Raw genomic sequence first — 18292 nt, forward strand, 5'->3', positions numbered from 1 at the left:
TACTTCTACAAGAGAACCAGAGGACTTTGGGGAATCTGAATAACCGAAGGTGGGAGACTGAGAGGTGTCTTGTCAAGTAATCCTGAAGGGATTTGAAAATAAAACCTGAGAAAAGTACCAGAAGAAACAGTTTTCTTTATCAAAGGGGGAGAGAGAAACCCATACAGAAGATAATTATAATTTCTATGAAGAAAATTTAAATATTATGAAAACTACAACATTGCACACTAAGGATCTTTGAGACTGTGCGGAAGTCTACTACAAGTTGGGCCAGACAAAAGCCCACACCGAGGTTGTTCTTTAAGCCTCCACTTTTCCTTTAGATGTTTGTTTTTCCAAACGTGGTAGGGCCAGTTGGTGATTAGGTTTCGAACAGAAGATTTTACTTTGGACTTGACGTGCACCCTTAGTTTTACTTTTGACAGATGGGGAACTTCCCTCATAGCAATAGGGCTAGTTAGGCATTTTTCTTTTAATTTATATAAAATCTTTAAGCATGTCAGTAACTTGTCTGACTCCTACTTAAGGTTTGCCACAGTGTTTGGGGCACAGTGATCGATTCCTTAGGATAGCGAGCGTCTGCCAAAGGAATTTAGCCAAAATAATAAGTTGTGCAGATCTTCAAAATTGTTCATGTGTTAAAGATTAGTGAGGAATCGGCCAAGTTCTTGGGATTGGTAGAATGCTATCAAACTTGTATGCTGAACTTTGCCAATAAAGGGCAGCTGTTAAGGTCACTGTTTTGAGAGAAGCCCGAGTATGACTGGGATGAGGAATGTGAAAAGAGTTCAAACTAATGTGAGGGGTCAGAAATGTGAGGCGGACATCTTCGTAAAGAGTTTTCAAAATGTGCCATCTTATTAAATAAAAAAGCTTGGATAAGCACCTCACTATCCCTAACCTAATGAGGATTTTCCTGCCTAAAGTAAATAACGGAAACACCCTAGCAAAGGATATCTGTCCCTCACACCGATGTATTCAATAAATCAATTAGTAAACACATGGCCGTTCAATAAGGAAATACATGGCAGTTAAAAAAAAAAAATATATATATATATATATATAATATAAATAAAGTTGTAATATGACCACAGTTCCTTCTTATGATCTCGGTGAATTCCCCTTCCCCAGATTCTAGCATGTCTCTGTTCCACAGTTCAAAAGGAAATAAGGAAATCTGAGTTTGTAATAAAGTTTTAACACCGTTCTTGGTGATTTCAATTTTGACAACAGAAAGTTCTGCCACTTCAATGGCATACGAAAGAAAAAAGAATGTTCTGTCTCTTCTTTGATGAAGACTGAGCCTCCGAAATTCTCATCTTCACATATGCAACATTAGCGCCCTGCAGGGGAGTGCCAGCCAATCTGGAGGCTCAGAACTGTACAGTATGGTTCAAGCCTGTGTTCTGAGCTGCAGGTGCCCCCTTCCCCGCTCCCCCTCCCACTTCATCTCTTAGCACCCGCGTAGTTTCCTAGACGGGTGCTAAGACTGTTTTAAACAAAAAAAAGAAAACTTACCTTAGAAGACAGCCTGATGCCGTGCAGTCCTGTTTGCAGAAATCCTTTTTTCAAGGTTGATGACGTCATCAACATAGAAAACAGACTTCCTGTCAAACAGGACTGCACGATCTCAGGCTGCCCATCTAAGGTAAGTTATTTTTTATTTTACATATACACCATTAGTACCGGTTTAGCAATGGCGATATGCCCTGAGTTGGGGAAAGGCCTGCCACCCTCGTTTAGGGACCCTTTCTGCACTCAGGCCCTTAACTTGGACAGTGGTCCGTTACCTACAGGGTGGGCCCGCCACCTCGGGGCATATCGCCTCAATATTTCTTTGTCAGGATGATTTGCCACATTTGAATACTTCCGAAGAATTGTAATCCTGCACCAGAGATTTATACAGGTCTACCTTCAGCAATATAAATGATATAACGATAATTGTCTTTTTTATGACCACAATTCAGAACTTCATCAACTGCTACCTGCTTTACTCCCATGCTAGGCCTAATACTTCAAAGGTTTGCCATCCAGGTATACTTCCCTGCCCGAACACCTCTTCACAAACAGAATTTTTTTTTAGTGGTAACCTTTAACTTAGAACAACTTCACAATAACTTCAGTGTTCATTCTATGACCGCTTCCACATTTTAGCAACCTTTCAGGGAAACAAGATTGACATTGGTTCTCTTTCATACTCCTGTGCAGTTTATGCTCCTCTTTTTCAAAATTACCTTTTTCAGAAGGGCAGCCTTTTTGCCGCTTTTATTTCCTCCCTGCACAAGTAACTGTAGTGAGGCAGTTATAGACTAAAGAGCATGATAAAGCTCTGCCCCCTGCCTTCCTCAGAAGAAACAAAGTTATAAGATAAGAAAAGACACATCTGAAACTGCACTTTGAATTCTCCAGGAAATGCAGCTGTCATAAAGAAGTTATTTTGCGCCACATTACTAGGGTTCAGATAAGGCATTAGCTTGCACAATTAGTGTGTTTTAAAATAGAATAAATTTGGTGACAGGAAGGTGTGTACACAAGATAGGGGTTCACTACACAAGTACGGCAGAAAATTGTAGGTAGATAAGGTTGCTGAATGCACATAGGGAGGGAAATAATGTGACGGGCATGCACGTGGAATCGGTAGATAACAAAGCAAATGTGTCCTGCAGAGAATACAACATGACAGCAGTTTCCATTTTAAAACTGCACAAGCACAGCAGAGAATACATTTCGTGGGGGATTGGGTCCTCCGACGTTTTCCATATCTATGACAGTAATCACCACAGCTGTGCTGCTTGGGAACATTTTCGGCGTCTGCGTCGATGCGCCGTCCTTAAAGACCTCCGCCGACAGCCGACGTCACCCGATGTGATAAGTAGGACGCACGACGCCCGTAGCCTCAGTTCCGTTTAAGTATGCCTCGACTCTTTGGAGTTTCTGTTGTTCATCTCGGTTCTTCGAACCTGTTTGTGTACGTTTTCTTTGTGAAGATGTCTACCTCGTCTTCCACACCGCGTCCGGGCTTTAAGAAGTGCAGGGTCTGTGGGTCCAAGATGTCGGTCACAGACTTGCACGACGCCTGCCTCTGGTGCCTCAGGGAGGCCCATGACACGGATGACTGTGTCGGCTGCCAGTCGCTCACGTCGAAAGCCTTGCGGGAGCGCAAGAAGAAGTTATCAGTAGGTAAGGTGTCCAAGCCCCGGAAGTCGAGGTCTGCGGGGACGACTCGAGGGGCGACTCTCTGCATAGTCGTCGGAAGTCCAGTGGGTCTCGGTCCCAGAGTCGGTCTCGCCACTCCTCTGCCTCTTCGAGGCACTCCTGGAAGCGCCGTCATCAGTCGCCTTCCCCGTCCTCATCCGAGGACTCCGCCCGTCGCCGGGTCGCTTACCCCACCAAGCATGCGACACCGGAGGAATGGCCTTCCTTCGGGAAGAAAATGTTGGTGATTCTCGAATCGCCAGGCACTGGTCCGTCCGCGCCTCCGAGTGGGGTAGGTCGTGATCAGCCGAGAGACTCCGCTCGCACGCCTTCAGGCTCGGGTGGTCATCGCAATTCGCGGGAAAGGTCCCGCTCGGACAAGGGGAATCGTTCTCGGCATGCCCGGTCCAGGTCCCGGTCCTCGACGCGCTCGAGACCGCGTGAGCCTGTGAAGTCTTCGAGGAAGACGTCGACGCCTGTGGCGCCGAGGACGTCGATGGACTCTCTCGAGGCTCCGCCTCCTAGGAAGTCGTCGGCGCCCAGGATGTTGAGGGACACGCTCGGGGCTCCGCCTCCGAGGCCTGTGTCGACTCTGTCGACGCCGCGTCTGTCGTCGACGCCGATTCTCTCGGCGCCGATTCGCTCGATGCCCTCGACGCCTTTCTGGGCTGTGTCGACGGGGGTACCCCGTGGCTCGGTGGAACAACCTAGGAAGGCTCTGGCCAAGGTCAATCATGGCTTTGGTTCCAGTTCTGTGCCTTCTTACCGCCATCTGAATTCATTTCAGAGGTGGATGAGGGCTCTGATGATGGCATGGTGCCCGACACGGTGCCTGACTATATTCTCTCGGGCCATAGCCAGTTTGAGGACCTTGGTCAGTCCCTACTTGATGCTAGTGGGCTGTCACCTCTCCGGAGGTGGAGTTTTGTAGGTCTGAGCCTGGCACTCGTGCCGATTCTTCGTACCGGCGACTTATGTCACGGGTCTCTGAGTACTTAGGATGGTCTGCTCCCCCAGGGGAGTTTGTTCAGGATTACTTTACGGATATCCTCGACATTGGTCCACCAACTGACCCGGTACTGCCATTCCATATGGCTCTGCAAAGAAGGGTGGCAGCGGCTTGGACTGCTCCGGAGAGTCTCCCGGCAATGAGCAAGTCTTTGCCGCGAAATACCGCCCAGCCAGTAGTGACCCCTGCTACTTGTCCAAGCACCCTACTCCGGAGAGTTTGGTGGTGCAGGCGGCTACGGCCCCGGCAAAGCAGGTGTTGTTCCCTACTATCCCTCCTGATAGGGACGACAAGCCTTTTGACTGCTGGGCGAAGAAAGTGTTTTCTGCATGGGGGGAATGGCGCTTCAGGCGGCCAACTCCATTTGTGCCTTGTCTCGTTTCACGCACACTCTGTGGAATTGTTTCCTTGGCGGCTGAACATATTCCCGAATGGGATGAACGGGATGGTTTCCTTGCTATGGTTCAGGATGGCAAGGATGCTATGTGTGCGGCCGTTCAGTTGGGTTTGGACATGGCAGATTGCGTCAGCCGGTCCATGGCGGCGAGCACCGTGATACGCAGGTTTGCGTGGTTGAGGAAGTCTGGGTTTGCTCCTGATGTGCAGGCCTGGCTCCTCAACATGCCCTTTGACGGGGAACATCTTTTTGGCAGCAAGGCTGACAAGAGCCTTGAGAGGTTGCAGACCTCCAAAGCTGCAGCAAAGTCGTTGGGCGCTGCAGTTCGACAACCTCTGCTTTTTCGTCCTACGGGACAGCAATGGAGGGGAGGTTCCATTCGTTATTACTCCTACTTTGGTAAAGCGAGAGGAGCTGCCAGTCAAAGGGGCCACCGTAGGAGTGCCAGAGGTGAAAAACAAGGTACTCGAGGTGCCAAGGCCGCTCAGGCTGTTGCCTCTTTGCCCTCAGGCACCGCCGCAGCCGCTTCAGCTCAGTCATGAGGCCATGTCCCATGGTTCGCCGGTTGGGGGAAGACTGGCGCAGCATCTTGCAAAGTGGCGCGCCATTACTTCAGATGTGTGGGTTCTGGAGATCATAACCCACGGCTACTGTCTTCCTCTCCGGCAGAGGCCTCAAGACAATCCACCGGGGAATCTCTCTTTGAAGAGTCCGGATCCGCTCCTTGCGCAGGAAATTCAAGCCCTGCTGGAGAAAGGCACCATAGAACTGGTGCCTGTAGCGGGGAGGCACAAGGGATGGTATACCCCTTATTTTTTGATTTCCAAGAAAGACGGGGGGATTGAGACCAACATGGACTTGCGCTGTTTGAACAAACTCCTCAGGAAGGACAAGTTCAAGATGGTTACTCTTTCTCAAGTCCTCCAGGCCCTTCAACTTCAGGACTGATTGGTGTCTCTCGACCTCAAGGATGCTTATTTTCATGTGCCTATCCATCCAAAGCACAAGAAGTACCTGAGGTTTGTGGTTGGCGACTCGCACTTTCAGTTTCGGGCCCTGCCGTTCGGATTGACCTCCGCTCCGAGGGTTTTCACCAGGCTCATGGTGGTGGTGGTGGTGGCAGCGCATCTGAGGAAAGGAGGGATTCACGTCTACCCCTACCTGGACGATTGGTTGATCAGGGGAAGCTCTCCCGAGCAAGTCCTAGATCATCTGTCTGTCACCTGCCACTCCCTTCACAAGCTGGGCTTCTCCCTCAATTTAAAGAAGTCCCATTTGACACCAACGCAGCGGCTCCAGTACATCGGAGCGGTGCTCGACACATCCCTGGGGCAGTGTTTTCCTCCCCAGGTGAGGGCTCTTCATGTTCAACAGATGGTGCACAAGATTCAACTTGCCCAGAATCTCCCAGCGTCCGAGTTCTTGAGATTGCTCGGCCTCAGGGCATCCTGCATTCTGCTGGTGCCAGAGGCTCGTCTGCAGATGAGATCTTTGCAGTGGGCACTCAAGCTCCAGTGGTCTCAGTTCTCCGGCAGGATGTCGGACCCTGTTCAGGTGCAGTCTTCGGTCGCCCGGGACCTTCTGTGGTGGCTTGACAAAGGCAATCTGATGAGGGGGGGCTCCATTTTGGCCGCCCTGGCCGGAGGTGACGATCGTGACGGACGCATCCCTCACGGGATGGGGAGCTCATGCCAACGAGTTGACAGTCAGCGGTCGTTGGTCTCTGTCGGAGTCCAGACTCCATATAAATCTGTTGGAGCTGAGGGCCGTCAGGCTAGCCTTGAAGGCTTTTCTGCTGACTGTGCGAGGAAAGAATGTCCTGATCCTGACGGACATCACAGTGGCCGTGCACTACCTCAACAAAAAGGGGGGGCGGCAAGGTCACTTCCTCTGTGCAGGGAGGCGATGCAGCTCTGGTTCTGGGCAATCCAGCAGGAAGTTTCGATCTCTGCAGTTCATCTGGCAGGAGACAAAAACCAGACGGCAGATGCTCTGAGCACGCAGAGCGCGATCTCTCACGAGTGGGAGTTGGCTCAGGAGATTCTCCTGGAGATCTTCGCCCTTTGGGGGACCCCTCAAGTGGATCTCTTCGATTCCAGTGTCAGCCGGAAGTGCGAGAGGTTCTGCTCACGGGAATTTCCTCCAAACGGAGCCTTAGGAGACACGTTTGTGGTGGAGTGGTCATTCCCACTGCTGTACGTGTTTCCTCCAGTCCCCGTCATCCCGCAAGCACTGCGGAGGTTACGGAGTTTCTGTTCCCGGATGATCCTCATTGCTCCAGTGTGGGCCCGGAGGACGTGGTACCTGGACCTTCTCGACTTGTCCATCTGTCCTCCAGGTCGTCTTCCCTACGAGACGATCTGCTCTCACGGGAGGGGGGTCAGGTTCTCCATCCAGAGGTCAGGTCCCTCAACCTTCACGCTTGGTTTCTGAAAGGTTGAGGTTATAAGGATTGGGACCTCCCTGAAGACGTGATGGAGGTGTTGCTTTCGGCCAGAAGCCCCGCAACATAGTCCCTGTTTCGTTGCCGTTGGAGTAAGTTCTGCGACTGGTGCAGGGTTAAGAATGTGGATCCTTTTGCATGTGGAATTCCCATGGTTCTGTCTTTTTTGCTTTCTTTGGCCCACAGGGGCCTTCAGGTGGGTACCAATAAAGGTTACCTGGCGGCGCTGTCCATATTTAAGCGCTCGTCTGAAGAGTGTTCCTATTTTAAAATTCCTTTAATTTCTCAGTTTCTGAAAGGGCTCACTAATGTGTTCCCTCCGTCACCTTTCAAGGTGCCCGGTTGGGATTTGAACCTTGTTCTCAAGTTTCCTATGGGTGCTCCGTTTGAGCCTTTGCATTCATGCCATTTGAGACTGTTAACTCTGAAAACTGTATTTTTAGTTGCGGTCACTTCCGCTCGCAGAGTGTGAGTTACAGGCACTTTCAGTTAAACTACCCTTCACTGTGTTTCATAAGGACATGGTTGTCGAGTTTGTCCGTCTTTTCTTCCGAAGGTGGTGTCGGAATTTCATTTAGGCCAGAAGGTTGTTCTTCCGGCATTTTATCCTGCTCGACAATCTGGTAAGGAAGAGGAGAGGTTCCATAGGCTTGATCCTAGGAGAGCGTTAAGCTTTTATATTTCACGCATGTCCCGGGTCAGAGTGGACGATCAGCTCTTTATTGGTTACGCTGGAAAGCGTTTGGGACGGGCTGTGACGAAACAGACTTTGTCTCGCTGGATTATTTTGGCTATCTGAGTGTTACCGCTTGGTGGGTAAGGACCCCCCGGTCGGCTTGCGGGCCCATTCTACCAGGGGTATAGCTGCCTCTACTGCCCTGCAGAGGGGTGTTCCTATTCACAACATCTGTGATGCAGTCACCTGGGCTTCGGTACATACTTTTTTACGTCACTATTCCCTCGATTCCATCTGGGGGCAGGATCTGGCCTTTGGCAAGGTGGTCCTTTACTCCGCAATTTGATTGGGCATGCTAAATTTCTGTTTTCTAAATTCTTTTCCCACCTCCTTGTATTGGTACTGCTTTGGGAGTCTGTCATAGATATGGAATACGTCGGAGGACCCAATCCCCTTGAAGAACAAGTTACTCTCTTACCTGGTAACGTTCTTTCGATGGGATGGTCCGACGACGTATTCCATATCGCTCCCTCCCTACCTTCCCCGCTACAGAATTTCTTATGCGATTGCAACTTACGTTTTCGCAAGGCTTTGTGTGTCAAACTGGCAGAAGACTGGTGGCACACGTTCTGGGAAAAACTACAACTGAGGCTACGGGCGTCATGCGTCCTACTTATCACATTGGGTGACGTCGGCCGTCAGAGGAGGTCCTCGAGGAGGGCGCATCGACGCAGACGCCGAAAACTTTCCAAAGCAGCACAGCTGTGGTGATTACTGTCATAGATATGAAATACGTCGTCGGACCATCCCATCGAAAGAACGTTACCAGGTAAGAGTAACTTGTTCTTCTGTAACTTTAAAAGGCCTTGCAACTAAGCAAGCTATTTGAAACAAATACATTTAATTCAGAAAATCTACAGTGGGCATAGCTGCCTGAAAGGAATGTCCAAAGCCGAGGACACTGGAGGAAAGATTTACATAACGGAACAAGATATCGGTGTCTAAGCAGCGAGCATTGAACCATTAAGGTAAATCAGTTATGACAACACAGCAGACTATTTGAAGTCCATGGGACGAACAGAGCATCTCAGGAAATCTCCTGGTAGCTGACGTATTAATGTCTCGCCAATCGGCTAAGCATGACAGAAGCGCAAATACGGCCAAAAAGACACAATTGCTGCAATAAAAATATTAAACCTGGTGAAAGCAGCATGACTCATAACAATAGTTATTCATAATGTGTTGAGGCTAGATGGGGGCGTTCATTGAGGCGAGGACAAACTCTTTGAAACTCAGAGACATCATAGCAGAGATAACATGGGTTGTTTTATCCAATTAAGAACTGAAAGCGACATGCTTGGTCTTCTCTCCCCACAACCGCATCCATAATTCTTTATACCCCCGCAGTTCAAGGACAGTGTCACTGCATGTTAACTGATAAGCATATGTCCTTTTCACCGCAGAAGTAATTCAGAGCTTACCAGTAATATTCAAGCATGAGAAGGTCGTACATTTTATGGGATGTTTTATGGGTGGGCCCGTAGATTGGAGTTACCCAATCAGTATGGTGGGACCTATAGATACTATATGTATCTTAGCAATTGGGACCAATGAGCAGTTGAGAGAGGTTTTCATAACTCATTGATCATGATGACATCAGAATGACTCATTTGTGTTATATAAACTGTTGTTTTCTGTTCAAACGTTGGAGAATTTGAGAGAGAGAGCTTGGCTGTTAATTTCTATTCCCACAGCTTTGCATATTTTCAGTAAAGCTGGGTTACCTTGCATTTGCATACTAAATCCCCTGTGTGTTGTCTCTTTATTGGCAAATACCAGTTAGAGTGCTTTGCTGTTTCAGGTCTGTTTCCTAACAAAGTATTGAAAAGGACATAGTTTTATTCTGCTTCTTTCTTGGCTTTGGCAATGTGTTTTTATATTAGCTGTTACACATGTTTGATGAACTATATAACAAACTTCACAACCCTTGAGTCTTCATTACTCCCCTTTTTCCTTTGGCAAGATCTGTTGGACTTGTATTGCTTAGGTTTTACTTTCTCTTGGCTTGGGTAGTGGTGGTATGCATTAGCTTTCAACAATGTTGCCTCACCAGGATGTTGGATCTTCCATAAACTCACATGCTTACATTTGCAGTCACTTGGTTTCTTATAATACCACTTCCGCTGCTTTCTGATAGTTCTGTATTCAAAAGTACTACCAACACTTCTTTCACTCACACACAAGTGAAACTGCCTGCTTGGAACATGTAGCAGTCTCGGAGAGCCCTGGAGTCACTTTCATGCTGTAAACTCACTGGATAAGTTGCTCTCTCCCAATCCTCTCCGCGTTTACAGGCCTTCTGCTGTAGTGGCTCCCTTCAACCCGGCAAACAGTCTCTCCTAGTCAGCCTTCACCCACGCCACTCGTTGCTGAAGCCTCCTTTTCTCCTGAGAGTTTCTGGTGCACGGCAGCCACCGGAGACTTCTCGAGAGGAAAACCTTCTCTCGCTGCTTTTGCTTCCCGCTACATTGGCTCTGCAAAATGAACCTTCAAAGGGCAAGCACTCGCCCGACACGCTTTCCGCTGCACGACCTCTGCACCTGGGACATCTGGAGGCATAGACCCTCTCTGGACTAGCCACTGTCTTTGGCTTCTCAATGATCCTGGTGTCTCCTCTTTCGAGTCCCAACCTCAGTTGCATACATGTTCTGCATGGTTCCTTGTGCTCACAATGCTTTCCTCCTTCTAATGCCTGCAGGTGAGTGGGCAGCCTTAAGCCTCCCAGTCTCCCCCAGGTGTGGGTCATTTACATTAATTAGTTGATCACTCCTGAATTGTTCCTCTTCAGACAGCTTCCTCTTTCTCGTCCTTTGCCCTCTCCAACTAATCCAGAATAAGACTCTGAGACGTATACTTAGCCTGAAGCTAGGGGCTGCATCTCTCCAGCCCTAATATCTCTCCACTGCCTCCCGGTGAATGCAAGGATCACATTCAAGACCATTTGCATCAATGGTCTTGAATGTGAGCTCAGAAGGCTTTCTGGGGCCTGGGAGCTCTATACATCCACCTTTCTCTCCCCAAACACCTCCCGACCAGAGTCGTTCAGCCTTCTGGTTCCAACTCTCTGCAGGTGAAACGTTTCTCTAAGCAGAGAGTGGGAGGCAGATCCCTTTCTTTGGCTGGTGGCTCCCTCTGGAACAGCCCTCCTCCTCAGACTTGAGCCAATCTTCTTAAGTTCCAGAAACTTCTCAAGACCTTCCTTTTATCCTCTTCCTTCCCTCTCCCGTGCTAAACTCCATCTGCCGCTGTGACTAGGGCCTGGTCCCTTCAGAGTCATACATGGCCAGGCCACTCCCTTCCAGTCGCCCCAGCATCCTTTGCTAGAACTTGCCCTCGGGCTCCCTTTCCCGGATCATCCCAACGTATTCCTCCCTGTCCATTGCACTGTCCCCCCCGCCCTCCCTTGTCCTGGCACTTGCTGCGTTGGCTTACCAGCACTTGCCCGCCCCCACCCACGGGAGTACCCTACTCCGGAACTTCTCCCTCTACCCTTTAGCACTTATAACCTTGTCATGCACTTGCACGGTTGGATTGTCACATGGCCAATATAACCATTCTTTGTTGTATTTTTATGATTTCCCATGTGCCCCCCCCCCTATCTTGTGGCACCCTAAAACACCTGTGTAAAGGCACAATACAAATGTCCAATAAAATCAAATAAATATGCTGCCATCAGTGTTTGCAGTGGGCTTCTCAGTCAACTTCAAGAAGTCTCATTGTCTGCTGAATTTGCACCTTTTCTGCAGTGGCCTGATATGGAAACATAGTCTGGACAGAGCCTTTTGTCCACAGGATATAATTCATGATATAAGTGAAACATTTTTACACATGTTAGTTCTTAGAACCCATTGCACATTTCTCAGGCTCTAGGGTTGATGGATACCACTGTTTACAGGGATGTATAGCATTCCCATTGTGATTATAGGGCACATTCAGTGTTTTTAGATTTATGCTTGTTTTTTATTGCCTTTTGTCAAGCTGAATTTTATGTACACAATGTTTTTGTAAATCAATATATTTTTAAGCATAAAATCCTTGAATATTCTTTTACTTGGTGTGTCTTTCTGTACATTATGCCCACTACTGTTGCTACCTGGAGTGAAGCCAGACTACTCGATCACGTTCATCATTGAGAGTTTGGACTAAATTGGTGGAAACTCCAGGACACACTATAGGTTGGGCTCTCTGAAGCCCTCCCCAGAGGTATTCAGAAAAAAAAACTCAAAGCTGACCATTGCATAACAAGAATCTGTATTAATGCTGCTAAATATCCACATTTGTGTCACTGATTCATTGGTGACCATGACCATCCTTCTGGTAATGCTACTGTACATGTTTGTACTTAAGAAATTATTTTAAATGTGTGCCTACAGCATTGACATTCTCATTTCCTATTTTTTAACCTTTTAGGGAGCTGGGGAGATGATAAATGAAGCCGCTCTCGCTATGGAATATGGAGCATCTTGTGAAGATATAGCTAGAGTGTGCCATGCACATCCTGTAAGTAGTGAAACTTGTGCTACACAATGTGTGATTGTTTACTTCTACCATTTAATTTCCTGTTTTTAGCTCCTCCCTCTCCCTCCATTAACTATAATTGTAATCCCTGCCACTTCCTTTTGGCAGTGATTCTTCCTTAACAAGAATCTTTGTAGAGATAAACCGTATCTTTAGTGCATCTCAAGGAGCAGAATACAAGCCCAGACATTGTGTCTCGAAGTGACTTCCTTTCACTGACAGAAGATGGTCTCTGACCAGAACACATGTTTGACAATAGCTTATTTTAATTAAAAGAACGCCTCACTGTCCCTACTACTAAAAGGGAGTTCCATTCCTAACTAAACTAAGATGTTAGTCTATAGTCCAAAACAATATAGTACTTGGTCCAAACCTAGCCACTAATCTGGCCCAACCACTTAGCAAAAACATAAATGAAATAGGTTGAGTATCTTGGCTGTCCCAAGAATCCCTCCTGGGTCGGGTCCAATGGTTAGAATTAAATAAAACCATTCTACTCAAAGAAAATAGTACTAGTCAGTCTATCAAAAGCTCTTCAAAGTTCGAACCAAAACGCCTCAAGTTCCTGAAAAAACAAAATTTCCAAACTTCTTTAGGTGGAGGGATTTTCACATAGTCCCTTTTCAACAACTTGGTCTATCGCTACCCATTTCAACCTGGTTTCAGGGGCTGTAGTATTCACTTGATAGCTGCTTTCCACTCCGCCTGTTTTGTCCTTGTGGCTCCTTTTGGGGTCCACTGACACAATGTCTCTTTTAGTTGTTATGGGTTTCTATGACTGTGAAGAAGACCGGTGGGGGGTGTCTGTACTTCTGCTCTCTATATGGTAGAAGAGAGGCACAGAGGACCCCAGCCAAGATTCTCTATTATGGTAGCAATGGACGAGCAATCAAGGCCTAGCTTCTCAGGAGGTGATGCAGGCTGGTTCTTAAGTACAGTGTAGTCCCCAAGCCCCCACAAGGAATGTCCACACACTGTATTGTTTAGAACACAGTCTTTATATAATCAATATTCAAGGTTATGTACACTTATCATGATAACTCACTTTGTACTCAGGAAAATCAACAATGGCAAATATATACAATTCTAAAGTGGTACCACCCTTTGTATTAGATCTCATTAAAGTGCATTAACAATACTGTAACAATGTCACACAGATCAATAGAGTGAAACCAGCAATAGAGAGAGGAGAGAAAATAAGATGGTTGAGCAATAGGCAGAATACTGGCCCCTACCACTAGGTACAGTTCTGTGTGGAGATCCCCCCCCACCTGGGCAACCTGTAAAATAAAGGTATAGCACAAGCCCAGTCCATATATTGTTCTGCAAGTCTTATTCCCTCCTATAATGTTTTTACCCCCCCAATGTACCTGGTGGAGTCGAGTTCTTCGAAGAGGCGTCGACAGATCCTTCTTGAGCGACCCCCTTTCAAGCGGGAGTCACGGATCGTCGAGAGGCATCGAGAAACGTCGAGGAACTCGGCGTTCGGTGACGGGGCATCGACGGCCCTTCTTGAATGGCTTCCCTTTCAAGCGGGAGACACGGGGCGTCGAACGTCCGTCGACAAACAGGGTAGAACGGCGTCGCTGAGGCGGCAGCTTCGTCCGAGCGGTGCTCGTCGGCGTCGGAGCGTCGGCGTCCTGCAGGGCAGAGGCGTGCGGGGCACCTCGGTGACAATAGTTCTGGACCGCAAAGATTGTGGAGACGGAGGCCCAGCAAGGGCGTCGAGTTGTTCGAGTCTTTGTGGTCGTCGGGTGGCGGGAAACCCACCGGCAGGTTTCTCCTCGGCGCGTTGGTCGTCCTCGACTTTCTCCGGCAGTATAAGGCGGTCGACGGTGCGGACGAGGTAGTCCTTCGATTCGAATGTTCTTAGGCAAGGAGCGGACGGCTCTGGTCGTTGGCGGCACGGCGTCAAGTGGTTCCCACGGCTGGGCAACACAACTTCGACGGGCCTCCAGCGGTTACACAAACCTGCGAACCCTGGTCGACGGCGGTGGACTTCGACGGCGGCGATGTCCGGTGCTTCACTTCGATCTCCTCGGCGGTCCCGTCTCGGGTCGGCAGCCTTTCGAGGGTCTGTTTTCCAGGGCGCTTCGGCGAAGATGGAGCGGTGCTCGATGGTCCCTCGGAGCACGGGAAGAGGGCGCCTTACCAGGTCCTCTCTCGGGTCAGTCTTCGACGATTTCGGCAGCCTTCGGATCGGTCGAAGCAAATGCAACAGCAAGTCGTCTTCTTCCAGCTGGACGTCGAGGATCAGCAGTTCCAGTTACTCTTAGAGTGGAGACTCAGCTCCAGGACGCTTCTGAATGTTTCTGAACGTTCCTGAACCTCTGGCTGCTTCTGAACCAACTACCAGTGGTGAGAGGTCCCCAGATATACTATTCTGTCTCTCATCCACACTGCTGACACACACTCAGCAGCCAATCGTACAGAAGGGCATTCATGCAGTCAGTCAGCCAATCAGGCACACAGTGCATTCAGGCCACACTCCTCCCTTTCAGACACTCACAACAAGGAATGTGGATTGGGACAAGTACCCAGCCATTCAACACTACACACTGCATTCAGGCCAGTTTCGGGCAGGGCTGTCTCAGTCTTTGTCTCTCATGCCAGAAACCAGACAACCACAACAAGGAGTGTGTATTGGTCACACACTCTATTCACCCAGGTCCCACCCACAGGAGGTACCCACAACATACAGTCACTGGGAAGGCTCCAGTCAGTCTAGCTGGGCCTTCACAACAACACCATATATGGAACTTCCACCCAACAGCCAGTCAGGGGGAAGGGACAGAGTCAGGGCTTCCCAGGACTTTGGGAAAACAAGATAACAGGCAATAGAAAGCAAGAGGCCACAGGGGCCATCTCGTTTTCTATCAGGAATCAACTGATCCCAATGGCAGGGCCTGGGTATCCCAAAATGGAGGACACCCAGAGCACCTGTCAAATTCAGCATGGAGCTGCCACCAGCCCATACCCTGCTCTGTGGGCCACCCACAGGTGCCCAAAAACATACACTAGGGGTACAGGGTTGTACCCCTACCCATGGGTGCCATAAGGGTATCCCATGGGTCTGTTCACCAAACCAAAAGAGAGAGCTGCACTGCCAGGAGTCCCACATGGACTCCTGGGCAGAAAACATGACAGAACACACGATACAAAGCAGTAAAGGACAAGGATTCAGAGGCCCTGTCCCTCTGATGCATTTCCAGCATCACAGTCGCCCCCCAGACTGAGGTGGAGGGTGTCTAATCTCCCACGGGATAGACACCCTCATCCAGACGGTCAACATACCTTCTGGAAAGGCCATCTGCATTATCGTGACTCTTCCCTGGTCTGTGCTCTATGGTGAAGTCTAGCCCTTGCAGGCTAATGGACCACCTGAGCAATTTCGGATTCTCACCCTTCATCTGCATAAGCCACTTCAGGGGCTTATGATCTGTTTGGACCTTGAAGGTAGACCCCGTAAGGTAGGGCCTAAAACGCCTAAGGCTCCAAACTATGCTAAAACACTCCTTTTCAACAGTAGCCCACCTATGTTCTCTACCCTTGAGTTGTCTACTGATGAATATGATAGGATGTTCTCTCCCTTTGTCATCTAACTGGGACAAGACGGCTCCAATTCCGGTGTCGCAGGCATCCGTCTGGACGACAAAGGTTCGGCTGTAGTCAGGTGCACAGAACACAGGTGCCCTACACAGACTTTCTTTCAAGCCATCAAAGGCCCTCTGACAGTCTTCGGTCCAATTAACCTTCCTAGGCTGCTTGGGTGATGTTAGAGCTGTCAGGGGTGCAGCTATGGTTCCATAGTCTGCCATGAAATTGCGATAGTACCCAGTGAGGCCCAAAAAGGCCCTCACCTGGGTTTGAGTAGTGGGAGTCTCCCAGTTCTGTACATCCTGTACTTTACTGGAGAGAGGTTGGATTTGACCCCCTCCTACCTCATGACCAAGATAGGTAACTTTCCCCTGAGCTATCTGGCACTTGGTGGCCTTGATAGTGAGGTTAGCCCTTTTCAAGGCCTGCAACACCTTATCCAGATGTGTAAAATGCTCTTCCCAGGTGGAACTGTAGACGGCAATGTCGTCTAAGTAAACCACACAAAAGGCTTCCAGCCCACTGAGCGCATGGTTGACCAATCTCTGGAAGGTGGCAGGGGCATTCTTCAACCCAAAAGGCATGACCCTAAACTGGTAGAGTCCCTCAGGTGTTGAGAAGGCCGTCTTTTCCTTGGCATGGTCCGTCAGAGCTATTTGCCAATAGCCTGAGGTAAGGTCAAAGGTGCTCACAAATTTGGCAGCACCTATGGTGTCCACAAGCTCATCAGCCCTGGGCAATGGGTGCGCGTCAGTTTTGGTGACAGCATTGATTCCTCGGTAGTCCACACAGAACCTCCAATCCTTGGTACCCGCCTGGGAACTTGCCTTGGGGACAAGGACCACTGGACTGGACCAGGGGCTGGTTGAGGGCTCAATAACACCCAGATACAACATCTTGGCGACCTCAGCCTGGATGTGGTTCTTGACGGTATCTGATATACGGTAGCACCTGCTTTTGACAGGCACACTGTCACCAGTGTCAATTTCATGCCTACACCACGGTGTAAGGCCTGGTGTCAGTGAAAACAGAGAGGCATACTGTTGGAGCAAAGCCCTGCAGGCCCTCTGTTGCTCTGTTGTCAAATCTGGAGAGAGAGGTACGCCCTCCACTGAGCCATCCTGAGGGTTGCTATGCAGCAAATCAGGAAGGGGCTCACTCTCATCCTCTTCTTGCCCTGAAGCTAGCAAGAGACCTGAGACTTCTGCTCGCCGGTGGAAAGGCTTGAGCCTGTTGACATGGAATATCTGAGGGGCTACCCCAGAGGCTCCCATGTCAACCAGATAATTGACTTCGCCCATCTTGGAGATGATCCTGAAGGGTCCAGTCCACTTGTCTGCCAAAGCTCTAAGCTTGGTAGGCTCCATCACAAGGATTTCCTGTCCCGGAGTCCAATCCACTTGCAAGGCTTTAAGGTCATGCCAGTACTTATTCAATTCCTGGCTGGCCTTGAGATTTGCTGTTGCCTGGCCCATCATCTGTGTCATCCTCCGTCTGAGGCCTAACACATAGTCCCCCACTTGCTTGGCGGGCCCTGGAGGGGTGGCTTCCAAGCCTTCTCGGATCAAGGCGAGTGGCCCCCTCACGGGATGTCCAAAGAGTAACTCAAAGGGGCTGAAACCAACACCCTCTTGAGGTACCTCTCTGTAAGCAAACAGCAGGCATGGCAGGAGGAGATCCCATTTCCTCCTTAGGGGTTCTTCCAAAGCCCCTAGCATGCCCTTGAGAGTTTTATTAAATCTCTCAACCAGACCATTGGTCTGGGGGTGGTAAGAGGTGGAGAACTTGTAGGTTACCCCGCACTCTTTCCGCATGGTTTTCATGTAACTAGACATGAAGTTGGATCCTCTGTCAGAGACAACCTCCTTGGGGAATCCAACATGGGTGAAAATGCCCAGGAGAGCCCTGGCAACCACCTTGGCAGTAACAGTCCGAAGGGGTATTGCCTCAGGGTACCTGGTGGCATGATCTACCAAGACCAGGATGAACCGATGTCCACCTGAAGTGGGAGGGTCAAGGGGACCGACGATGTCGATGCCCACCCTCTCAAATGGTGTGCCAACCACTGGCAATGGCTGCAGTGGGGCAATGACACTGCCTCCAGTCTTGCCAGACAACTGACAAGTTGGGCAGGTCCTGCAGTGGGACTCCACCTCTACTCCCATCCGTGGCCAGTAGAAATGGGCAGAGAGCCTCTGCTTAGTCTTCTTGGTCCCAAGATGACCAGCCAAGGGCACCTCATGCGCCAACTGCAGTAGGAAGGGCCTGTAAACCTGGGGTACCACCAACCTCTTGAGGGCACCAGGTTCAGGCTTAGTGGGCTCACTAACAAGGAGCTCACCCTCCCAATAAATCCGGAATGTCCTAGGCACTTCTCCTTGTGCCTGGGACAGTGCC

The 18292-nt window shown here is 49.4% G+C and overlaps 1 protein-coding gene across 1 annotated transcript in view; it reads left to right on the forward strand.

Annotated features, from left to right (window-relative positions):
• Window positions 1-18292, forward strand: part of DLD (dihydrolipoamide dehydrogenase) — a 644498-nt gene that overhangs the window by 531500 nt on the left and 94706 nt on the right. Inside the window, exon 13 of the mRNA XM_069629155.1 lies at window positions 12191-12280. Within this exon, the coding sequence (XP_069485256.1) occupies window positions 12191-12280 (90 nt within the window). The remainder of the gene's footprint in view (window positions 1-12190; window positions 12281-18292) is intronic.

The sequence above is a fragment of the Ambystoma mexicanum genome, chromosome 12 (genome assembly GCF_040938575.1).
Source record: "Ambystoma mexicanum isolate Mex_15411 chromosome 12, UKY_AmexF1_1, whole genome shotgun sequence".
In the NCBI taxonomy this organism is placed as follows: Eukaryota; Metazoa; Chordata; class Amphibia; order Caudata; family Ambystomatidae; genus Ambystoma; species Ambystoma mexicanum.